The sequence below is a fragment of the Meleagris gallopavo genome, chromosome 25, assembly GCF_905368555.1.
Source record: "Meleagris gallopavo chromosome 25, MGAL_WU_HG_1.1, whole genome shotgun sequence".
NCBI lineage: Eukaryota > Metazoa > Chordata > Aves > Galliformes > Phasianidae > Meleagris > Meleagris gallopavo.
Genome location: NC_139428.1, coordinates 5704410 through 5730622, shown reverse-complemented (window position 1 = coordinate 5730622; position 26213 = coordinate 5704410). Strand labels below are relative to the sequence as shown.

At 46.9% G+C, this 26213-nt stretch overlaps 1 protein-coding gene across 9 annotated transcripts in view; it reads right to left on the bottom strand.

Moving 5' to 3' along the window:
- The window catches only part of GRHL3 (grainyhead like transcription factor 3), a 49906-nt gene extending 24531 nt beyond the window's left edge, over nt 1-25375 (bottom strand). For 5 of the 9 annotated variants that reach the window (XR_014879653.1, XR_014879654.1, XR_014879655.1 and 2 more), the window contains exons 1-3: nt 25244-25366; nt 873-1059; nt 148-209 (exon numbers count right to left, since the gene is read on the bottom strand). Coding sequence is in view for 3 of the 9 variants with exons in the window: in XM_085209020.1 (XP_085065146.1) it covers nt 148-209; nt 873-1059; nt 8463-8479 (266 nt within the window). In the remaining 6 variants the exon portion in view is untranslated. Of the gene's footprint in view, nt 1-147; nt 210-872; nt 1060-1912; nt 2036-8462; nt 8643-22290; nt 22409-25243 lie in introns of those variants that run through there. The other 4 variants (XR_014879658.1, XM_019622747.3, XM_085209020.1 and 1 more) reach the window with 4 other exon arrangements.
- Nucleotides 25376-26213: the final 838 nt, after the last annotated feature.

Sequence of the window (26213 nt, the reverse complement as noted above, 5' to 3'; positions counted from 1 at the left end):
TACATGTCTCAGGGTTAATAACCTCCACTGTTGCTGGTAATAACACTATGCTTTGATGTTTATTTTATGCAAGTGAGAAGACCTATCATGCATGCAAGCAGCTGCAGGGAAATTAGACAGCTAGGGAGAGCAAAAAATGAAGCTCACCTCTTTCCTAGTTCATTACGTCCCATCATACCCGATGGAAGAATCCTCTTCTCCTTTGGGACCTAGAACAAGGCAGAACAAAGAGTTAGTTTGTTGTTAGATTTTATTCATGGAAAGCAGAGGCAAATTTCACCCTGTCTGCATGGCACAGATAAAAAAAAAAAAACAGGTGAATAATAAACACTGGGTGAGGATCCAGGAGACCCAGACCCTTCCTTCTGGTCCTGGCATAGATTGCCAAGGTAACCTGAGGCTACCCGCACATCATGTTATCGAAACAACTCAGGTGAATGGGAACATCAGATTGTTGGTTCCATTCCGGTCTAAATCCTATCTGCATTTCATGCAGCCCCATCCTAAAGTAGTGCTGGAAGTGAGAAAGCTGGAGAGTCTGCAAGGCACCTGGCTGTTTCAGTCTCTCAAAGCATTCCCACTTCTTATCAGAAAGCTGTTATATATGAAGAACCCCATCCTGAGACCCAAGACACTCTTGTTCAGTTTTCCACCCTGTTCCGGCTTTGTTATGTAGAATGAGATCAGTTTACATCTGTGACTGGGGTCAACAGTGGCCCTCTGTGGCTGAGTGTTTCCTAAGGATCACTGCACAACCAACACAGAGAGCTTGGGGAGGGGGGTACCCCCTCAGAGGGCTCAGCATGTTTTATCTTCACACTTGTCCTGTGTGACTGACTCCCCCAGGAAACCCAGCCCCAATAGTAACGTACCATATAATAGTCATAGAGGAGGCTCAGGGCAGCCACACTGTCATCATCTCCATTTACCCTCATCATTGCCTTAGTTGCTGCGGTCAGGGGGTTCTCCAGGTAGGTTTTCCAGGCTTCATCTTCATTAGTGTAGGAGAACTTCTGGAAGTTCATGGTGTCATTCTTCATCAGACGCACAGATCTAAAACTGAGCCAGACAGAGGGAGTAGGGGATAAAGGATATGGATTTTTCACAGTAACTTCCATGCCACCCAGCTGGAGTCATGAAGGGCTTCTGAAAGACACTGCTGCAATGGAGGAAGACCACCTTCCTGGTCCTCAGCTCCCAGTCTGGACCCCACACCCAAGATCTCAAGACCAGGCCAGGGTCACGCTGGGGGCTGCACAGAGGGACAAAATTTTCTGTCATTTGTAGGCAATTTCTCTTTGAGGGAAGCAAATGGGCCAATCTCAGCACACTCCCTTCCCCTAAGAAATACCTGTCAGACCTTAGACTCGTGGAACTACGCATGCTGAGAAATAATGCACCAAAATACTGTCTCTCCTGGCACTTTCTCCAGGTCTCTCTATCTGACGTTAACGAGCTGCCAGACACACACTTATCCAAACACTGGTCACCTTCCATTCTCCTCCAGCAATACTCCCTGTGGCTCGGCACTGTGGGCTCACCCCACTCGAGGCGGATGAGTCAGTGGCTTCACACTGTCACATCCACGCAGATATGCTGTTGCTGCAACAGTTCATGGTATTCCCCATAAGAAATCATCACCTCTGTGTCCAAACTATGGTTCCCAGCCTCTCACACACCAGCACAAGTGTTGCCCTGCTGTCCTTGCACAGGAGGGGACCTGCTATGGGCACTGCTAACAGCCCGGCACCCAGTTCCCACTGTTGTCAGTGCCACCATGGAGGCATGGCAGGAGCTCCTGGTTATGGGCAGCCCCCCAGCACTGCTGTAAGGACATGCTGAGCTCACTCCTCTTCCTCACACACCGGGACGAGACACCAGCAGAGGTTTTAACCCATGCATGAAATCTCACCAGGTGCTCTGTGAGTTCTGTTGTCTTTAGCATTTCTCACGCAGCCTTCCCTCCCCGTCAGTGCCGCTGCCATCTCCAAGGCAAGCAATAGGCATGACTCAGATTTCATCGTGTTGGCTTGGCGATAGGCAGACGGTCCTGTCTGGGCAGGACTGCTCACCCGCTCCCAATCCTATCTTCTCAAGGAAGAATAGGCAGCGACAACTCTTAGGGTGAGATGAGCTCCTGTAGCTGGCAATCGACACAGATAAACACACCATGGGAGGATGTAGCAACAAAGCACCCAGGAGCTTAAAAAAAGAACAGATATCACAAGGAAGAATGCTTCAGAGCATTATTCTCCCTCACCTAAGCCCTCAACCAGGCCACTCCTGGTCGTGCAGATCCACGAGCCACTGTGAGCTCTTGATCACCTTCCCACACTGTGGGGGAGATGCAGATGGGGCAAGGGCAGAAGATCTGAACTGCTCACAGCTGTGTCCAATTTATGAAGAATTAAGTTTGACAGGTGCCCCAGGAGCATACATCTTGTGTACGTATGTGGCTCTGCTTTGCTGGCCAGCCCAGCTGCGATGCTCACAACATCACCACCCCCGCACTGCCTGCCCCACCATGAGTTCCATCTCATCTTTTTGCAAGTACTCTGCTCTGACCTGAAGGCTAACAAGGTGAGCCCAAACCTGCAGAAAGAGGGTGATCCGAGGAGATAAGCAGATATGATAACAGGTTTGAGGCACTTCTTTGGCACCAGGTGCACCTCAATCCATGCAACTACAGCATACAGTCACATCTGTTCTACACCTACCTCCAACCCAGCATTAGCAATCTCTGTGAAATAGAGATCCGGAAAGAAACATCCCAATCCAGATCCAGAAACATGAACTTTACTTTCATCACTCCCCACGATGCCTCTTCCATGTGGTTATGCCAAGTTTGTCCACAGCAAACTGCTCTGTTGAGCAAAACAATCTTTCCTTTGCAGGCACTTGCTGTGGTGCAGAGGCTCAGACAAAGCGGGGATCAGTCAGTAGAATACAAACCCATGGGGCCAGAGCTCTCCTTTCTTGGGAGCCTTGGGATCATGTGCAAAGCAGATTTGAGAGGGGAGCAGTCTGTTTCCAAACAGCTCCCGAATTTGACACAAGGGGATACCAGCCCTTTTTCCCTGCTCCATCCCACTCCATCTCTGTTTTTCCCATTTATCTGCCTAGCCTACCATTACAGAGGCCTCCTGATTATGAATAAACACTCTGGGCTATGCTGAAACAGAAGAATGTACCCAGAAGGTCTGGGTGGGGAGATCAGCTCTGAAGGAAAGAAGCACTGATACTTTCACTTTTTCTTGGTTTCAGTGGGTGGTTTGCTGGCCTTTAAGCTTTGTGTTGCTCATCTTTGTTCTCGCCTCTCTAACTGCAACCCAAACACGAGCAGTACCAGATGCTCTCTAGAAACATCAAATTGTCCATGGCAACCAACAGCAGAACTCAGAGCGGCACAGCAGAACCCACAGTTTACTGCTGGTTCTTAGCCCTGGTTTGGTGCACTGTGCTCACCTTTCTGCTGGGATAGCCCCAGTGTTCCCCAGGGCCCCCTATCAGCACATGGGAGTGGACGAGCACCACACTTAAGAGCAGGGCAAGAAAAGGAGCACTTGGCATAATGGCTGTCTCAGGGCAGAAGTTTTACCCATATCTCAGGCCCTCCTGCAAAGGAAGGACAGCATCCCCATGTCTAAACTCAAACTTCTGAGCAACATTCTAATTTTTACCCTATCTTTTCCAGTTTAATAAGTAAGCATATCTGAAAACATGGCCACAATACAGCTATCTGTAAGCGCACTGCCACAGCAAGGCACAGGAGAGGCAGAACCAGAAAAAAAAAAGCCCAGAAAGAAACACCTCAACTGATGGTAAGAAATGCTGCTGAGATGCCGTGCATAGCAATGCTGGTTCTGAGGTGCTAGAGCTCCAGGAGAGCTCTGTTCTCAGTGCCCAGACCACTGCAGTCACAGGCCCATGTGTTCACTGCCAGGGGGAACAAAGACATGGTCCTTCTCCCTGGGTTTTCTCAGGCCCAAATCAGCCTTGGGGAGCGCTGATGCTCTCAGCACAGCATCCAAACACTGCCAGCCATCCTCAGCTCTGTTGTCTCCGGGCTGTGCATGAGGCAGGCTGACCCTTTCACCCAGCAAAGATCCCGCACTGTACTTTACTGTATGTGGGAATCACCAAGCAGATGCATGCTGCCTGAGATGAAGAGGGAAAGGGCTGTTGTGAGCACGTTTGACAAATGACTCCTGTTCCCCACAGACTTGATCCTGCTCAGTGAGCACAAAGGAACAGGACTAGACCCAAATCTCTGCTCCCAGCTCCCCTGGACCATTCCACAGTGGGGACACCGCTGGCACCCTGCTGTACCTAACATCATCCCAGAAGTATCCACCTACGCAGCCATATTTCACAAACAAGAGGTGCGTTAGCACCTTTCCTGCCTAACATAACAGATTACGGCACAGAGTTTGTTGGCAGCTCAGGAATTACAGCTGCTTTTTCCCAAATCTGCGTGTGATATCAGGTGCTTCAGCCCTTGGTTTCAGGGTGATCTCAGGGTGATCTGCCTTCAAAAGGCTGGATATTAGAAAACCTTCTACCAAAGAGTGGTTGGGCAATGGCACAGGCTGCCCAGGGAGGCTGTGGGGTCACCAAGGAGTGCTCAAGAACCGTGGAGATGTGGCACTTGGAGACATGGTTAGTGGGCAGCGGGCAGCACTGGTGGTACATGGATAATTGAACTGGGTGATCTTAGAGGTCTTTTCCAACCCTAATGATTCTGCGAATGCACAGCACAGCAGGCCCTGAACCAGTGCCTCTGGCAGCATCTGCCATTCACCAGCACGTCTGAAGCACTTCCCACTCATATTTGCATGGCAGACAGATCAGGATACACCTCATGTATGTGTGTTCAAAACACAAACCATCCTCTCCACCAACACACACACAGAGTTCAATTTCTTTTCTACTGCTCTCAGGTAATTAGTTTTTAACATAATAAACATTTGTGGGTTATGATGTTCCCAACAAAACAGAGCCTGTTTCTGCTCACAGTTCCATTCTTCCCTCATCATATCCCACTGGAGAATCCTGCAGTTAAACACTAGGAGATGGGGCTGTCTCCTCCTTACATTGTTCCATCTGCTCCTCAGTGCTCATTTACAAATGCCATAAGAGCAGAGGTGGCTGTTAAATCTCATGGCAGGTTTGCTCTGTCAGTTACACAGCCAGGTCAGTGCTGGAGCCACAGAACCACATGAGTGGGGTGGAAGGACCTTGCAGCTCCCCCACTCCATGATGGATTTCAAGAAATGTTTTGCCCTATAAATGATTCAGCTTGGATGTTAAGAAAAATTTCTTTTCTGAAAGGATGCTCAGGAGCTGGAATAGGCTGCCCGGGGAGATGGTTGAGTCGTCATGCCTGGAAGTGTTCAAGAAATGTTTAGATGTTGTACTGAGAGACATGGTTTAGTGGGGAAATATTGGTAGTAGGTGGACAATTGGACTGGATGATCTTAGAGATCTTTTCCAACTTGGTGATTCTGTGACTCCACAATTCTATGATACAAGTATGATTCATTCCATCCTGGGTGTAAGCCTGTTAAACAATGCATTTCTTGAGAGCAAGCATCCCAGCGCAGTTGCTTGGTAAAGACAAAAAACAAAAAGAAACAAAACTTTGGCATCAGGAGCCAAGCGTGTCGGTAAGCAACTCCTGGTCTTTGTCTTGGAATGCTAAAGATTATAAACACTGCAGGGACAAACAAGTACTCTGGGATCAGGTGCCTCACACCCCGCTGCTCTCACCCATAACCACAGCCACCAGCCAGAACAGTAGCACTGGGAGGGATAACAACAAACATGGGTGCCATCACACTCCCTTATCTCCTGAGCCTCCGAAACTTGCATATTGGCAACAGAGTTCCAGCCAGAATGCAATCATACTCTAACTCCACTCACTGCAGTGTTCACAGTGCAGCAGGACTCCGACAAAACAGTTTACATCAACCAACAATTCCAGGGCCAGACTGAAATGGAGGCAGCAAACTCCCATCACTGTAACTGTATCCATCAGTTGAAACTGTGATTCAAAACAAGTCAACATTTACATCGTGTCTCTAAATCTGCTTTGAGTCTCCAGTTTATTTAGGGAGATGGGGAGGTTATTTCTTTGTTTTGAATTGCATAGCAGTTATTGCATCTTTAATTTGCAAATCCCTCTCCATACAACTTAAAAAACAACACATCCAATGCACATTTGCTGTAGAAGTGTACTTTGCTTCAGTGCAGTTATCCCTCATGTGCTTTGCTGCCAGCATTTCATAAAAGGGCTTTAACTTTTCATTCACTAGCAGCATAACTCAAGTTTTAATAACACACCTTATGCATGACAAAAATTTGCTTCTGGCAATCATGGTTTCGACCACAAAACCACAACTGGGAGTAACTCCTGGTTAACTCCTTCAAGCCCACGCACTGCAGCGCTAGACACAAGTTCAATACAGGCGACGATGGAAATTATCAGTCAGAATACTTTAGAATAGGCAAAACATCTCATTCTCTCGTGTCACGCTAGTGTCTTCCCAGACCTTTCTGTGAAATTAAAGTCACAAAGAGGAGGATCATAGAATCACAGAATCACTGAGGTTGTAGGGAACCCCAAAACCCATCAAGCTCCCACCCCCCACCACAGGCTGCTTGCCCCCACCAGGTCAGGCTGCCCAGGGCCCCATCCAGCTTGGCCTCAGGCACCTCCAGGGTGGGTGGGATCCTGGGCAGCCTGATCTAGTGGTTAGCAGCCCTGCCCACAGCTGGGAGAGATGGCTCACCCTGCCGGCTTTATGGCAGCAGCAGTGCACAGGACTACAGCAGGTACCTGACAGCTCTGCCTGGCACGTCCCACAGCTTGGATCCATCCTGGGATCCATTCTGCTGTCTGTCCTGCTGTGCTCAGCCTCATGTGAGGGCTGCATTACAAAGACTTATTTGTGAGAGGCACACAGACACCCACTGCTGCCCTTCCTGAACCTTAACTGCGGTCCCAACAGCCTGTTCCTCACTGGGGTCTGCAGACCTGCCCCCAGGAAACTCTCTCTCCAGCTGCAGGCTGTGGACCTCTAAAGGGAGATTTTCATAGAGATCTGCAAAGGTGTCCCTGGGTTCAACCTACAGGAGCCTTTCACTGTGCTATCTGAGAGAAGATAGCAGCAACCTTTGTGTACTATCAGTCCTTGGAACTGAATGACAAAGGGATGTCTCTGCCAGCCCCCCCTTCCCAAATGAAAGGCCTAGGGGTTAACAGTCCGTTAGAAAAAGGAGTCAAACAACCATGTAATTCATGGGTCACATCATGGCCCACTCCATAATTACCGATACATCAATCTCAGTCTGCAATGTGCTCGTGCACTCAAGATTAACCACACGGCCTGACTTGAAGCCCCAACACAGCAACTGCAGATCACCTGAAGAGTTCAGAAGGTGAAAATTTGTCACTGATTCTTAACCGATCCCCAAGTGTAAGGGTCCCAGTATTTACATTAAACAACAACTAGCTCTGCACATTTTCAGGGCTCTTAATTAGGAAGATATCAGCTGTCACAATGCCTCTGTAAAAGGCACACACCTCTGTGCATTTCTTTCAAAAACAACCTTCTGAAGTACCATATCTGTACACAGATACACCCATGTCTGTGTATATACTTTAGAAATATAGGTACAACAAGATATATTTAGATACGTTTTATTACACATACATATTTCACACAGGGCTACACATCTGGGTAGTTCTGGAAGGCTGCACTGACAACAACATTCACCGATTTTCTGCATCACTTCATGTCACACTGATGTCACACTCCTTAGCTTTGTTACAGAGAGTGGGATGCAGGGGGGTAACGCACAGCTGTCAGCATCCGCAGACACACACGTGGAGGATAGGATCAACAAAAAGTGCATTTTCTTGTTTTTGAAAAACACGTGTCAAAACAAGTTTGTACAGTCAGCTACAGTTATTTGATGAAATAATGTGAAGCCATTTACCTTAACGTGCTGTTCCACCCCCCAAAAAATAAAGTAAGAAAACAAACAGAAGCTCATCAAAAATTATTAAATTATTTATACATCTTTTCTACTAAAAAAAAAGCACAAAATAACACACGGAAAAGCACGGGATGGCTGCAGATTGTGTTAGATGGCAGATTTCCCCTAGATAGACCTGATGTGTCACATTTTATCCCAGGGAAAAAATAAATAAACAAACCAGGATTGGGGTTTAAAAACCTGCTAAATAACGCCAGTGGAGTGGAAGCTCCGCAGGGCAGCAGGAGGTGGGGGGGGGGGGGGGGGGGGAGTAGAACATCCCACAGACATCCCAATCATGCATGCTGCTGGAAGGGATTCCCTGAGAGCTCCCTGAGATCCGCAGTCCTTCAATCAACTCCCCAAAAAGACGCTCAGCCCCAAATGCAGAGGGGCCAGAATGACAAAAACACTCTACTTACTCGAGTTCATTGGACATCTTTCCTTGCGTTCCCAAATCCCTGCCAACGGTAAAACCCCCGATGACTTCTGTCGTCTAGGACCTGCTGCACACAGACATTGCCTGCGAAGTGTTTGATTTATGTTGAGGTTTTGCAGGCAGGCATGTTGCTGACAGCAGCCCCGGGTCGGCGCCCATTGGCTGCCGGCACAGGTGCGGTGGGACAGGTACACCCAGACAGGTGCAGCTGTAACCCTGTGTGCGCCGGCACAGCACTGCAGGAGGAGGAGGGAGAAGCCCTGGGGGCAGACGGGGCGATAAAGAAAGAGTGGGTTTGGTTATTCATCTCCGTGATAATTAGTTTCAGTTTGGCGGACATGTTCCAGGTACTGCAATGCCAAAAAGCTGTCATTTTTATGATCTGGTTGATTTCTCTTCAGCTGTTTCTTTATAGATAAATATACGGACAAAAAATGCCTACACATACATATACAGGAATAAATCAGGGAAGAAGAAAACATCTTCATTTTGTCTCGTTCCTAAATGGTAGTTGCACCTACAGACCTCTCCTTCCTTTTCTCCCCTTCCCTGAACTGCTCCGTCCAGGAAGTCTATGCAGGTTGGTATGCTTTTATCTTAAAACAGCAGTTTATACGAACCCAACCATGAGATGCCACGACACACAATGAGGACACTGACTCAGAAGACCTCTGCCATTACCCTGAGTGTGTAAAGACTGGGATGTGGGATAACCCCTCTGTATGGCCCACGCAGCTCTGCCATGCTCCTCTGCAGGAATACCACCCAGGCAATGACTCTAGAGCAACTCACCTGCAAAGGGTGAGCAGGTTTATGCAATAGAACAAAACTCATCATGGATTCAAGCGCTCCTGTTGGATGGTTTCTGTCATCTGTGTTGCAACGAGAGGCAAAGGATGGGCTCAGTGGTGACTCATGTTGACTGGATTTGAAAGGCAGGAGAGGATTTTACGAGACAAGTTGGTGCAAGCCTTAAGACAAAGGGAAAAAGAAAGGCTTCCACCACTCTTTCCCATGCCCCATCACTCCATCTCACTGAATCTGTCCCACTCCGTGCCCTGCACCAGCAGATGCATACAGAAGGGGAGAGAGCTGCTGAGCTCTCAGCCTGGTGGCCAGTGGCCTTCCCAGCCCACTCAAGCAGGCAGAGGGCATGTCCACACAGGCAGATGTGGAAACAGCACACTACTCTGAGCACAACACCCTTTAAACACAGCTACACAGCGCATGGCCATGTGCTGTTTATGGCCCTGGATCAGGAGCCAGAACGCAGTCACAGGCTGTCCTCTGGGAGTGAAACCAAGGGCCTGGAGAGCTGGAGACAAGGGGGGGAGGGCAGTGCTCAAAAAACAGTGGAATGAAGGCTGGAATCAGAATCAATGCCATAACAGGGGTCATATCGTGTGAGAGCACAAAATAGGAGAGAATACACACACCCTTTCCAGACAAGAAAAGCACAAATCTTAGGCCGTGGTGGCCTAAAGTGATCAATACTCTGATTATACCTCCAAATTAAGGAATCCTTGCCCAAGGCATGGCAACCAGAGTGGGAGCACTGGGAACTTGCCCTTCACAGGGGTCCAGCCAGAGGGAAAGTCCCCTCTCTGGGCAGTGCAGCAGGGAACTGCAATCCCAGGGCATTTCCAATCGCTTCTGAATTTTAGAGAGACTTACTAGGTTCCAGCAACAAAAGTGAAGGAGGGGAAAGCATTGGCAGAGCCAGACCATGCTGGTGAATGGCAGGGCACAGGATTCTGACCTTCCTAAGAAAAAGCTAAGCTGAAGAGAGGGAGAAACGCATGTGACAAAGCTGACACACTTTCCCTTAGAGAAAGGCTCCCCAGCACCTCTATGGATAGGTCCAATCCCCCTCTGGATGGAAAGGTTCTGATGTCCAGACTCTGCTAATGGCTTAATAGTGGGGTTGATGTTGTCTGCTGCTCTGTGACAGGGGATAGCTAGGGAAGTTTGCAAACAGTCCCATTCCCTCCACAATTCATGTGTGTCTACTGCAGCACCGAGGAACCCCACAGCCTTCAAGAGTTACAGGGCCTCACTAAAACTGCTCACATCAGAAAACAGTCCGTTGGTGGCAGCACATATGGCCCCCACGTGTCCTTATGGCAGCACTGGTGGGCTCTGCTCTCCCTGGTACCTTACTGGGGCCAAATAAATCCTAGCTTCCCACAGCCAGGATCCTCCAAGCCATAATGATGCCGGAGGACCAGGACTCTTCTGCATACCTAAGGAGATGCAGGAACTGCCACCCTCACCCTGCCACATCCCTTCTCCAGGGCACCTGTATTTTTTTCCAATAATGTAAGTTTCATGGTGCCCACGAGGCCTTTGGGCCCAAATACCCAGACAATTCCTCTTTTTTTTTTTGTCTATACTCCACCCTCCAAGAGTATCTGGTGAGGGGGTGGGATAGAAGAAAAAGACCAAGAGATACATTCCCTGTGCACAGAACCCTCCTACTTCCCTTCCACTCCCCTGTTAAATATACCTTGGAACAAAAGCTCTTTATTATGCTCTAAAAATAAAGCATGCAGCAGTCAAGACAAACTGCAAAGTTTAAAAGACGGGGCCAAATTCTGCTCACAGCTACACCCTCTCTAAGGCAACAGGGTTGCATTTGTGTTTGGATTGTTAAACCCTCTTTAAACATCCAGGAGCAAACTGTGATTAGCTGCATTTTGTTACCAGTAGATCAGCATGTGACTAAGGACAACATCACTCACTGGCCCCCAGTACTCACCCCCCAGTGACACTGCTGCCCTGTGACCAGGCCACCCTTGTGCTCCCGCTTCACCCTCAGCCACTGATCCAGCACTTCAAACACCCTGTTCCCAGCTCGGCTTCTTTTCCATGTAACCTGAAAGTAACTTCAAAGCAAGGGTTCTTACAGAGTTATAGAAGCACAGCATGGCTGGGTTGGAGGTGACTCCAAAGCCCCCCCAGCCCTGCCCTTGCTATAGGCTGGCTGTCCCCACCAGCTTAGGCTGCCCATCCATGGCCTTGGGCACCTCCAGGGATGGGGCACCCAGAGATCTGGGCAGCAGTACCAGCACCTCACTGCCCTCTGGGGAGAGAATTTCCACCTGACATCCAACCTGCATCTCCCCTCCTTTAGGGGAAAGCTATCCCTCCTTGCCCTATCACTGCCTGCCCTGTAAAGTCACGTTCCGTCCTGTTCTAAGCTCCCTGTAGGTGCTGGAGTCCTTTAGCACACAGGGCTTCCCCCCCCCCCCCCCCAACAGCTGTCAAACATCCCTCCTCATTGCCCTGCAGTGTGCCAGGTATTTCAGCTGTGCTCAACCAGGGGTTATCAACACACTTCAGCAATTAATACACAATAAGTGGAAGCAGCCTGAAGCAGGTTAAAACGAGTTGTTCCGCAAAGGGAGATGTGGCTGCTTCAGGTGCCTTTCAGCAAAAACATCGCTTGCAACACAAATTTTAAGAAACTTTTTAAACCCAAAGCAGGCACTGCTACTCGGTGACACCCCCACCTCCAAGAGCCCCTTCCTTGGAGGGGGAACAAAAAGCTGAATGGGCATCATGCACAACACAACAGCAGCCACAAAGAATCACTCTGTTGTGCTACTGTCATAGCAATAATGTGGAAAAGAAAAAAGAGAATTTGCTCTGAAGTAAGCAAGAGAGATGGACCCCACAGTAACCCTCCCAGTGCCTATGCTCAGCCAGTGCCTGGGGGGCTGCAGGGTCTACTGGGTCCCAGTACCACTAAGCAGCCCAACCCAATGCTAAATCATCCTTTTAACAGAGCCGGGCCTGTTTGTTATTACCTGCTGTAGCCCACAGGGCTATAGGAAAATTCCTGTCGTCTTTATCTAGTTCTACCTGTTCTTACACAGTAACAAGTTTGGGTTGCAAACAACTGATCCAACCAACAGTCCTTGGGGCAGCACCTTCAGCTGAAAGGAACACAGCCCACAGCTTCAGCTTCTCTCTGTGGAATGAGCTTCATTTTCTCACTAACTAGAAGGATTGGAGTGCTTGGGAAATTTCTGAAATGGACCATAGAATCACAAGGTTGGAAACGACCTGTAAGATCATGTAGTCCAACCATCTTCTCATTACCATTGCTACCACAAGCAGATACAGAATACAAAACATACAACACAGACCAGATACAAAACATCAAGTATTGCTCCCAACCATTCCTCCCACTGACACATTTGTTCTGCTCACCTCAGGAAGTTACCTTCCACCTGTTAGTGAGGATACAGCAGAGATAGGTCCGGTCTCAGATACCTCAGCTGACCCTACTCATCATCAGTCAGCCCTCTGTGAGCACAGGCAGGGAAACATCACTGGCAGAAGCTGCTCAGAAGAAATAGAGCCCATCAGCCAGTGGTTAACCCTAGCAGAAGGGACTGGGCTTGGGTTCAGCCTCCAGCTGCAGCCCTGAGGGTTTCCACCCCACTGTCTGCACAGCCACGCAGCTGCAGAGATGCAAGCTCAGGCTGCAGCCTGAGCATGGCGCAGAAATGGATTTCATCCAGTGGACTCCTAATTAGTAAATAAAAAAGGAAATATGAATGAATATCAGTCAGCCCTAGTGGACCATAACAAATCTGTTTATGGAGCCTAGAAAGACCTAGTTACACGACAGTTTCTCTTCTGTAATGAGTTAGAAAAGCTCAGGCCAGAAATCCATAACTACATGCAACATCTGTAACTCAATGTCTTGGGGAGGTTGTGAATTTTGATGGTTTCATCACAAATCTGCTGATACTTGTAGTGCTGTTACCAGTTCATTTTGTTGCCTTTTTAAACCTTGACTTCCTGTAATTATGCAATCATATTAAAGCTTTTTCTAAATAAATATCTCTGTCCTTCAGGATTTTTGCAGTATACCGCAGAACAAAACCTCAGTAGGCTTATGAATGGAGAGACATGAAAATAACCCCCTTATACACCCAAATCAGTCCTGTGGTTGGCAGGACCATGGCTGGTGAAGCTGGAGCTGGTCAGCATTGGGACCTGATATCGACAAGACAAAGAGGGATGGCATAAACCAAAAGAGGTTTAGCTTAGATGTTAGGAAGAAATGTTTCAGAGGGCAGTGAGAACTTGGCACTGCTGCTCAGAGAGGTTGGGGGTGCCCAAACCCTGGAGGCACACAAAACCATGTATAGGGTCCTGGACATGCTGAGCTGCTGGGGGGCATCCAAGTCATGGTGGGGGTTTGGAACTGGATGTTTTTTAAGGTCCCCTCTGACCTCAGCCATTCTGTAGTTCTATGATTTCTGCATCTCAGCCCTTTGGAGGAGTCAACTTTCCCACAGTACGTTCAGAAGACTGCTGTTGGACCTAGTTATCTACAGAGAAAAGGAAGGAGAAGTTGGCTTCACAAGCTTGATTTGACTCTAAAATTACCTCTGGATTTAGAATTCTTATGCTTAAATCCCAGGTCTGGTTTGGAGCCACCTTTCACTCCTGGAGCATTCAAACAAAAAGGCAAACATGGAGGGAGGGGAGCAGCACCAGGCTGGGCAGGGACATGGTACATCAACTGTGGGAAATGCATCTCATTTCCACTGGATGCACTGGATCCCCTGACAAAGGGCTGCCAAGTGACCAAGCTGTTGTTCTGCAGTTATACAGCACCTGGTGCTGAGCTCTAGCTCTCAGTTACTTACAGGCAGGGAGGGATTTACTTCCCTTTGAAAAGCCCCATCCAGCAGGCCCAGCATTGGCCCTCTTGCTGCCCAGGGGCTCCAGCCTTGCCATGCAGCCATCAAAGGAAAAAGCAAGACTCCTGCAGAGCACACTGTGCACAGGTGCTGCAGCAAAGCCTGAGCAAAGCTAGCAATGCCAGAGCCTTTTATAAAAATGACAATTTGGGGCTGGCAGAAGGGGAAACCTGGGCTTTCACTTTATCTTCTGGTGCAAGCACAGCTCAGAAGAGCTCCTGCAGGACATCATCTCCATCTGATGGCTCACTGACTGCTGTATCTGCTCATACTGCCAGGCCATAACCCAACAGTGAAGGTGAAAAATCTGCCCATCAGATTTTTACCCAACCTGAATTCGAATCACATCAGCATATTGCCCTCTTGGATAACAAATCTAACCAAAACTCATACAGACTCATTAGATTCTTTTTAAATTGCCCAGTGCTGGAACAGGCTGCCCAGAAAGGTTGTAGATACTCCAAACCTGGAGATTTTCAAGACCAGGTTGGATGGAACCCTGGGCATCCTGGTCTAGTACCAAATCTGGAGGTTGGTGGCCCTGCCTGTGGCAGGGAGTTGGAACTCAATGATCCTTGGGGTCCCTTCCAATCCTGGCCATCCTATGATTCTATCTCAGTGAAACCAATAAACTCACAAGCCTTCCTACACAGAAAATTCAGCAGAGGAGTTTGCTTTGAGTCTGGGTATCTAGGGGTAGAAGCCCTGCCCCAAGGCAAGAGGTTGAGGGATTAACAGAAAGTTCATGGCATGGGCCCGGCTGTCCCAAGGAGTGGAAAAACAGCAGGGAGTATTGCAATACTGAAAGAGACACACCATGATGCCTTGGGTTGCAGTTAGCACATACAAGCTGCTGGCCCTTAGGGGCTTGGGGATTTTCCTTCCCTGTAGAAGATGCCTGCTGCAACATACCTCTTACAAAAAAAAAAAAAAACCTGCTGCTTCAGCTTTGCTACATAGATGACTCCATCAATCTTGTTTTACTTCAAGGTCTGTGATCAGACTCTCTTCAAAGCTGACACTTCCATGCTTTCCCCTCAAATACTGTGTAGCACTCAAATGTGAAGTTTACATCAACTTACTGAGAATAGCACACTTGATTCACTGTAAGGCTCTGCTGCTGGGTTTGAGCAAAATGGCACTCATCACTGATACTCAGGGAGGATCTGATGTCACACCTTGTATCTATGGTGCAGAAATGGAAGCGGGAAAGCAAAGCACTGCTCACAACAAATCAGTGTGCTGAGCTTCGTCTCATACAACCTCTGCATCAGTTCCAGCTGGAGGCCTGTTGGGGCAGTCCTGCCCTTGGACAGATGCCACCCCTGGGGCTCTCATGGGATCTGTAGCCATGACCGTACAACAAGTAATTTTATGCAACTCTTAGAAAAATTTGCCTACTTGGAGTGTCTAGTCACCCACGCAAACCACTGGTGGAGATGTGACTTATAGCAATGCATTTTTACCCCAGTTTGAAACAAGATCAAACAAATTGCACTACACCAGCAGAAGCCATGTCTGTGCTAGAGCCAGAACTGTGCTTGTGGCCAAAACCCAAGTGCAGCTGAGTCCTAGAAAGACACAGAAAGGAAGCTACAACCTCATCTGGACCAGGGTTTGTAACTGTGACAGTGAGTCCTTCTCCTGCGAGTTCCTACTGTAGCTTTAAGGTTAACCTTTGCCCGTGAAATCAGTGCTTGCTGCTCAGATTTTCAGCACAGAACAAAACCATTTTAGGATGAAGTGGAAAAAAAAAAGATCTGGGTCAGTCCTGGGAGAAGCCAGAGCTCAGTGGAAAGGTAAAGACAAGGACTGGGTTTGGATGAGGGATGCCACACTGTAAGAGGAAGCCTTTCATGGGAGAGGAGCCCAGAAGAAAGCCTTGGAAGTAGAGTGTATTTTCCCTATTCTTGAATAAAAAGTCAAACATCACAAGGCCACTGCCTGGCCCCTGCCTCTCGCATGCTCTTGTGCTTGCAGGTCTCAGTAGGGGAGGGCTCGCTCCTTGTGCTTTGGACTCTGGATGGTTCCTTTCTTCCACAGAAGAGACAAGTGCCTTACAAAGAGCCCCAGGGGGCAGCGGACACAGCCATGGGCAGAGGATGGTGTTGGGAGACATCTCCCCCTTGACCTGAGCGTGACTTCTCACTGACATTCAGGTAGAGCCCATCCCCGCCATATCAGATCCTCTCTCCCTGTCAACTCCTCTGTCCAAAGGACCCTAGGCAGCTCCCCTGGGTAATGTGAACCTGCATCCAATACCAGCCATGTGCTGCCTGAGGTCAAGTCATAAAATGAACAATCCAAAATTGCCCTGAAAGGCAGATGTACTAATTAGAGAAACTTGGGTGGCAATTCTGAATACGATGCTTTTAATAACTGCAGGGATGTTGAGAAGCAAATAAATTACATGATGAAAGTCTACCAGGCTGCAAAACTCAGATATGTAATAAACAAGGCTGGCACCAGGTCTGAAGTTCTGCCCCTGGGCTTGGCATTCTGTCGGATTGCCTTTCCAGATGAGAAGCAGCTGGAGCTTCCTGTCCTGCTAACTGCTTGACAGAAAGGCATTTCTCAACAGCATCCTGGGAAATCATCCCAGAGAGGCTGGAATTAGAGAGGCAGAACTCACCAGGGACAGGCAGAGAAAAGGTGGAATGGCTTTGAACTAGAAGAGAAGATATTTAGGTTAGATTTTAGGCAGAAATGTTTTACTCAGAGGCTGGACCTTTCCTAAATGTGAACCCGTGGATTTGTGCAGATCCCTTCAGTTGTGAGACAGCAGAGGAGCAGTGCAGAGTGTCTGTTTCAGCCCCTGCCCAGAGCTGCCCTACAAAGGAGGACAGCTCAGCTGCATCGCGCCTAGAAAAGCTTCCACTCTCGCACAGGCTGCTACATGTCTCAAACAAGCCACACACACAGTTATTTTCAATGGCAATTAAGGGCTAGTTCTTGTTTCAAGGACTGAAGAAAGAAATTGCAGGAAGAGCTGCCCTGTCCAGTACGCCAATTCACTTCTATTTCTCCTGGCATAATACATGGAGTTGGTAGCCATTGCGTAAGGAGCTGGGAGCAGCACTTGCTTTAGAAATAATCAGCCCAGCAGGAGTAAAGTTTCTCCCTGCAGGTCTCAGATCCTTTATTGACCCTGCCTCAGCACAATGATAGTGTACTTTGTCAGTTTTGCTGAGAGCCTCACTGGGCTTTGCACTGCTTTGTCCTAACTCCTATGTGGCTCTATTATGATTTTTTCAAAGACCTCTGGGAAGGGTTAAATGACCTCACATTAAGTGCAAATTTGGGACTAAATTTCCTATTCAACACATAACAAAGCAACTGCTATTCACTCAATTCCCATAAAGGGAAGAGACCACACACAACTTCACTGTCCTCAGCCCTCTTAAGGTACTGCTGTCTTCTTAGAGACAGGGAGGAAAATAGAGAGGCTGGTGGGAAATCACCACCCCAAAGCATTCCATGGTCTGAACTGAAGCACCAGCAGAGCATTCTGCAGCAGCTCAGCTGCCATTCCTATAGGGCAGAGAATGGCCATCCTTCCACTCCCCTGCACAGCCAAATTGCAACCTGCTGAGTCACAGCCCCACAGAACACTCGCCTGCTTCATTCCTTTGCTGCTTTCCTTCTCCACAGACTCCCTGTTAAGCGAATTTTGCTTGTGTCAATTTGATGCCCATAAATCACAGCTAATAAATTAAATGTCTCATTGACCCTGCATCTGGGATGGGAGGGGTTGGGCACAGCAAGAGTAGTTGTGTGACCATCACCACAAAGGAACTGCCAGCCTCATCCCATCCACTGCCACATGATTAATGATGAGTGCAAAGTAGGGCAGGCTGAAAGGAAGAACAAAGCGTGACTGATGTTCCCAAGCACAGAGTTAAAACAGTCAAATGGTGCCATGACTGGAGCTGCACAGCACACCATGCGCCAGCACTGCTCGTGGCATCAATCATACACTTGTGGCACAGTCGAGGTTGGAGGGGACCTTAAAGACCATCCAATTCCAACCCTCCTTCATGGGATTTATGCCCCCCCACCACCACCCCCACCAGGTCAGGCTGCCCAGGATCCCATTCAAGGTGGCAGAGAGGGAACACAAATATGTTACTGGCCGAGAGAGTAAACATTTGGGGCTCTTTTGCAATCAATAATGATAGTACAAGGAGTATGTGAACTTCCTGCACACTGCTCTGCAGTTCATTCTGAACTCACCGATGCAACTAGAGCATCTTTTATGCAAGAGCTGAAATTCGCCTAGATCGACTTAAGTATAATTTCCTCTTCAGAACTGCTGGAAATTAATCACTTGTCCATGCTCCATCTGGAATTCACTCTGTCAGCACAGCTATAGTGGTGGCATCTAAGAGAAATGCATGGTTGTTGACTTTGCTCAAGTATTTCCTATACTTAGACTGAGAAATATCCCAAATATGCAGCAAAGGCAACTATCCTGCACGGCACATGCCGATTTCTTCCTCAAGTGAACATCACCATGCAACCAATAATCCCAGCTCTCCTTTTGCTTGTGGTAACTTTCACAGAGGCAAGTGCATCAACTTAATGGAATGAACTGTAATTTTTAGGAAGTGGAAGTGGCAGAAGAAATTAACAGAACACTTTTTAAATAAATTGAAGAAATACACTCAACCAGTTACAGTTCTAAGAAGCTGCATTCACACATAAAAATGTCAATTTGTGCATGCAGTCACCTTACTCCCTATTTTCATGGTTACCTGCCCAGTTCAGGTATGCAGACAGAATTTGGGCAGCTCAGAGAGCGGTGAATGTTTCTGCTGTGACAGAATTATCTGGACTCCAAGAAATCTGTTCTTTCCTTCCACCAAACTCAATGAAAACCAATAGATGGAGTAAGACGAAGAAAAACAAGAGATTGGCAATTTCATAGTCTACAGGGACACTGCTGAACTGACTAGCAGCTAGAAAACTAGAATGCTGGAGAAAAAACTTTTGTTTATTAAAACAATTAACATAGCTTAAAAGGAAGAGCGCTTTAGTAGGTAGGTGTGAATGAACTGCCCTTCTCTAAACTGAGGTGTGGCTGCTCCAGAGGTTTTCCCAGCATTTTGGTGCCTTTTGATGTGAACCACAGAAACTAAACTATATGAATTAAAATCAGAGCTCCTTAAAATTCACCAGTTCCAGAATTATTCTTGGGAGCTGACCTATCCCTAGAATACCTCCAGGTGTACAGTCACAAAGGAACTCACATGAAAGTCTGAATGAGTCTTTGCTGACTTCTTCCACCCAGTGCTGACCCATTTCCAGCTATCAGTAGCTTTCAGCACTTTTTTTTAAAGTATCTCTATGAATTCTCCATTCTTATTTATTTAATGAATTTAAACCAACTGACAGTAAGCTTCCTTTCCTCAGTTACCATCTGCAGACTCACAAAAAGTCACGCAAGTCTCCTTAGAATCTGTAGTTAAAAAGACTTGATTCCCATTCCTTCATTTCTTTCATTGGGAAAAGACAGATTTACTCCAGCATATTTTTGTTCCAGACAATAAAAGTTAGCTCTGCCATAAAAAGCAGCATATTGAAAGTACTCTATTGGCACCATCCAATTAAAGCCAACAGCATCCCTAGGAGATAAATAAACCCAGCTAATAACGTCTACTGACTACAGGAGAAAATGGAATCAAAGGTGTAGTATCTAGCTCTAGAGTACAGAATGAGAGAGCAGCAGAACCAACAAGCACTACTGACTCCTGTCACGCTGTTTCCAGATTCTAGTTGGGAAAAGAGAAAAAAGGCTCCTAAAATCTTCCTCTTGCTAACTTTCTGCTTCTCTTTAGAGCAATAATGGATGGAAATTGGTTGGATATTAAGAAACATTTGTTCTCAGAAAGAGCAGTGATGCACTGGCACAGGCTGCCCAAGGGGGTGGTGGGGTCATCATCCCTGGAAGTCTTTAAGGAAAGGGTGGATGTGGTACTTAGGGAAATGGTCAGTAGGCAACATTGGTGGTAGGCAAATGGCTGGACTGGATGATCTTAGTCTTTTCCAACCTAATGACTCTATGATTCTAAGAAATCAGAAGAAAATATTTAGTCTTAAAATACCTTCATCCAGTATTGCCAATAAATCCCCTAGCGAGGAAAAAAGATAACTAGCTGGGCTCTGGGATGCAGAAAGGCATAAAAAGTGATCATATAATGGATGGCAAAATAGATGTGAAGGAGACAGTTAAGGACAATCCCAATAGCATAAAGGAGGATTTGAATTTCCTTTGCAAAAGAAAAGCCACAAACCTGGAGAGTGGAGCCATAGGGAAAAGAAAGGCAAGGTAACTGCACCAAGTAGGAAACTGCCACAAAAGACTTTTAAAGCTCAAAGTCTTCTCTTTTATCTACAGAGCTTTGGGGTAAGAATGGAGCAAGATGGAGTAATAAGCATAGGTGCTAATTGCACAGGGCATCTCCATGGAGCTTTAGATTAAAGACTCCAGAACCTTGGGGAGTAAAGGAATCTGTTGATCTTGGAGACAGTAGGTGGGGAGGCAGCTGCACCCTTTGTTACCAACCTGCCTCCCTTCCCCATCTGATCATGTAAATGAGGGCTACAACTGCTGGAGTTTACAGAGCATGCAACATCTGAGCTGGGATCTCAGGAGAGACAGGGATGGATTTATTTACACATTCGAGTTATCTCTGCAAATCATCTGACAGGGGCCCCCTCACATTTGTAGTATGCTGATGAAAGTAAAAACATTGTGCCTGGGTGTTTCTGTTCATGCTTTTAGCACTGAAGACATAAAGGCCAGGTACACCACCTGTTTACACCCTCTTAGTGCTTGTACTGGTTATAGTCTGCTCCTATGAAGCCTGGCACAACTCTGACAATGAACACACATGCTTTTGAGGGGGAAAAGGAGGTTCAGACTCACTCAGAATCAGCCTGAGCATCAGCAATCCTACAATTCCATCCCTCTGCTTTCCTCTGCCAACAGCAAAGGGGAACAATAAGAAACAAAGCTGCAGGCATTGCAGGGGAAGAAATACTGTTGCTCCACCAACACCAAGCCTACCTGGCATAACACTCCAGTGCTGTGCCTATACTGCTGCATCCAGAGAAGTTTCAGCAGAAGAAAATCAGCTGTAACCCTAAGACATGGGAGCTGTTGGGCTGCAGGCATCACCTGCCCATCCCAAAACCCTGGAAGTTCCTGATTTTCTGCAGGGTGATGGTGGCCCAGAACTGCTGAATTCACCATGATTCACGTACTCCTACATGACTGACATTACACCTGCAGCAGCAACAGAGAGTTTTTGGAGCAGGCTGTCATGAAGTAAGCAGTCTTCATTCCCATCCATCCATCCATCCCTTAATACTAGGGGGTAGGGGTAGGAGAAAGCATCAGATGAACCATCCCACAAACCAGCCTCTGGAGCTATTAATAACAAATGTGCTGGCAGGTGTGCAATTAATTGCCTTCCTACCGTTATCAACTAGCACTCACCTACAGCCTGAGAATTGCAGCTCTGCAGCAGGACCCAGCTCTGCTCTCCCATAAAATAGCTTCTGCTGCAGAGCAGTTGCACCCTTGTTTGCCATACCTGCTACACAGAGTTTTTAGTGCTGGCTCAGAGGACAGCAAAAACACAGCTTATCTGTTCCTTTTTCACCAGAGCAGTTGTTCTTTAGTATGGTTGAAGAGAATTTTGCTTTTAATAACATCCTTCCTTTGAAATAAAAAAAGAATTACACCAAGGTAACAGCAGGAGTTCTAGAAATTTTGAACATTTTAAATATTCACATCTCAGCTTCTGATGAATGTGAAAACACCCACTCAACAAAATATTTTCAGATTGCAACTTCCCACTACAGCCTGGCATACAAACAAAAGCTGAAAATCAGAAATTGTTGATGTGGCAGACCCACAGCTACATTTTCTTACCAGCTGTCCTAATATCCCTGTGCTCACATCTGTGGGCAAATATTTCCAGCTATACAATCAATGAATGTACAGATGTTATAGTTACAAGGTATACCACAGAGCTTGGCTACATAGTTATTACACCAAAGCAGAAAAGACAGGATGCTTACCCACATCCTGGGCTTGCTTATGAAACTCCAGCAGAGCAGATCTCCAGCAGAGATCCTTCCCCACTGGCAGCCAGCTCTTAAATGGGGTCTAGGACAGGTGCAGCCAGGCTCTGCCCCTTCTGGCAGCACAGAATTGCCTTCACCTGTGCTCCCAGGGCTGACTCAGTGCTCGCCTCAGGTGATCAATCAGAGGTTCAGGCCGTGATTCAGCAGTTCCCGTACACCAGCCAAATGGTCCCCCATAAGGCAAAGGCAACTAGTGAAGGACTGAACCAAAGAACAAATAAAATGAATTGAGGTCCCACCACTTCTGCAGTGCAGTTCCTGTCTTTTGAACATGTAAAGCTCATTGAAGGAGCAACAGAGACAGGTGAGGAATCAGCCAAATGTCCTTGGTGTGTGCTATGGAAAGATGATTCAGAGAACTCCCGGTGGGGCTGCTCTGCTTGCAGCAGGTATTGCCAGAACTGTATTCTTTGCTACCAGCATCATGGTGCTGAGCAAAGCAAAGCAAACAGCTCCTGCAGCCTCACAACAGGAAGACTCTGCGCCCTGTGCATCTTTCCTTGCAGCTCTGCTGGCCCTAAGCTGGTCCCAAGCAGGGTGCAAAATGGGGGTCAGTGTGCAGTGAGCTTCTAAAAGGATAAAGCTGTGTCCAATGCACGGCAGAGCAGAGGGATTTGCAGCCACAGAAAGACTGCTGAGACAGTGTTGACTGGAAAACATTATGGCTCCTAATAACACTGGCAGTCATATAAAGGAGGAAAAAAAGGGGTAATGAAATCTCCTGCTTCAAGACATGTGCAGATGGCCTCTAGGGACAACAGAAGATTTTTTCTTCCCATGCACAGCATTGCTCAGGTAGCCGGCTGCTTTCTGTCAGGTTTTTCCATCCACAGAAGTACCATGCATCAGCCGGCGATGGTAAAAACAGATAATGCACTGGACTAGCCATTGGATTGGTTTGGTAAGAGCATAGAAGAAATAAGCCGAGTAGCAGTACAGTAACAAAATAAAGGGAGTGCTGGAGGTGAATCTGGTCCTGGGATCCTAAAGGAGCAACAGGGATCTCTCCAAAGACCAGAGAGGAACAGATCAGACACAGAGAAAGAACAGGTGTGGGCCAAATCACCGTGCTTTGAGTGGTGCAGCATATTCCATCCTGTTACACAGTCAGGCCAAGTAATGCATCAGCAGGACTGATTTTCAGTGCTCCAAAAAGGAGTTATCTTGAGTAGACTAAATGGCCAGTTCTCCTAATTGCCAGTTTGGTTTGACCTGAGGCCTCTTCCAATTCACTATTTCCAATTCAATAATTTCAGTATTGTCTTTCTCTGAAATAGTTCTCATTTTCCTAGCATTCATTTTCCTAGATGTTAGTTCTGGTATTTCTGATAATTTCTTGCAAAACCAGTCTCGTGCAAGGGCACTTGTTCTTCTCTAACCCTCCCCTCGAAATACTTTCTTCCCCCATGCATCCTAATAGCTCATTTGACTTGCTCCAGTCCCCATAAGCTGCAGTTTTGCTGTTGGTACACTCACATACTTCTCTTCTTTTGTTATCTCCAAATTAAACACTCTTTGTTTATAGCTGGTTAGTTATCAATCCCTGAATGCCTGAATTTGCATTCTGCACTCTTGGTGTCATCCTCTGCTCCTGAAGGTCACTGTGCCCTCTCTGCAGGATGCCCTAACCCTCTTCCTCTTTTGGTGATATGAACGAGCAGTTGATTCTATCAGTGCACACATTTTTTGGAAACATACACATTTGGAAAATACTGAATAAGACCAGGCGCCAAAATGATTCTGGAAGAATTCTCCTACTGACTCCCTTCCTGTAAGTCCTTCAGCTTTCAGCTCTACCTATGAGGTGAGTTCTGCTGCTTCTGTTCTCCTTTCTGCTTCAAGTGAATTCTCATGTCTAGACAGCATATCATTTTCACAAGGCCTCAGACATTGCTACATGCTGATAGTTATTCTTTCCTCCTGTGTTGCTTGGAGATAGGCCTGTGAGGGAACAGAGTCCACCAGATACATGCATCAAACCCTCTCTATTAGAATGACTTGGAAACTGCATTCCATCAAGGAAATCTGTACGAACGGCAAAAGAAAGTGCCACATGAAGCCTCTCTGCTGTCATCCATGTGCATGGATCAAAAGATACTGTTTTCCTTCCCAGCAATTAATTTCAGTGTATTATTAATTGTAATAACCAGCAATTCTTAATGATGCAATGAGCCTCTCAAAGCCCTAGCGCTTGGTTGTTGCAATTAAACTAACTGTGGCATCCCCACAGCAGCAGAATGGTCCCATGGTCCCTCCTCTGTCTTTCCGCTCTGCACAGCACTAGCGCCCAGGTCTGGAGAGATAAGGAGATCAGGAGCTGCAGACTTCCTACGGGATGTTGAGGAAAACTCTCTTTGCCTCCATCTCATCCATAAGATCAATCCTGCACTGCAACAGTTTACCTGGGGATTAGCTTGTTTAAAAAAATGGGGATTATTCCGGTCCTTAGGATCCATGACATGGTGTCTGCTGAGAAAAAAGGCAGCATTCTGGAAATATTGCTGAAAATGGCTCCAAAAAAAGGCCTCATTCAGGTTGTAGGTTGACTGGATGACCTTATAGGTCTTATCCAGCCTTAATGGTTCTCGGATTCTATGGTCAGGCAGCTGTTGCACTGGTTGAAGTTTAACCCAGGCTCACACAGTGAGAGCATCACAAATGTGTGTCATTTCCTCTGCACAACTGCACCAATTAGAAACAAAACAATGGATTGCCACATCTGCCATTCACCTTATGCTTCTCACATCACAAGTACATTATAATCAAATAGAAAAAAACACCAGTATTAACTATGGCATGAATATCTTAGGCACATCCTGACCAAAACAAAATCTTAAAAAATTATCGTTAAAGAAAAGATCTTTCAAATGAGCAGCAAAATACTCACCTGAACACATTCATGACAGATCCCATAGCAGCTGTAGTCTCCTTCAGACAGGGACAATCTCCTGTTCTGTGCTGGTCCCGATGTAGCACAGGAGGCCCTGCAATTGCAAACACTACTACAGTAGCAATTAAGTTTCCCATTAAGATACACATACCTTATTATCAAGAGACAGTAGTCACCACTACTATAACAAAATACTCAAGGTGAAGTCAGTAAATTGATAAGTGTTCTATCTGAATTCACTGTATTTGTTTAAAGAGCTCATTTAAAAAATGGTATCAAGGCTGTAAGAGTCAAAACAGCTAAAAAGATCAATAATTCTCAAGTCAGAGCTGAAGACATGATTAGATTGGGATCCTGGGCAGACAGATCTGGTGGTTGGCAACCAGCCCATGGCAAGGGGTTGGAGTTTGAAGATCTTTAACATTCACTTCAACATAAACCATTCTATGATTCTGTGTGACACTAAAGTTCACTTCTGTCTTTAACAAAATTATGTGGATCAATTAGACAGAGAGAAAAGGCTCTTGCTGTTTGTGCCAAGTTTTTGCTTGTTAGCACAAGTTCCTGTGATGCTAATAAGATCAATGGACTTCCAGGCTGAACCAGCTTCATACTGGGTTGGCACAGGGCACGGAGATGAAGTTCCTGATACCTGTGTGTGTCCACATAAACCTCAAGATTGGATCTAAGAAAGAAGTTTTTACAGTATGGGTGGTGAGGCACTGGCACAGGTTTCCCAGAGAGGTGGTGCTGCTCCATCCCTGCAGACACCCCAGCTCAGGGGATGGGGCTCTGAGCACTGATGAAGCTGTGGGTGTCCCTATGCAATGCAGAGGAGTGAGATCAGATGGCCTTTAAGGATTCCTTCCAACTTAAAAGGTTCTGTGATGTTATGAAACCTGGTCTGAGCTGTGGGCAGTTACCTGCTTAGTCACTTCCTTGCTCTGACACGATCAAACTTACAAAT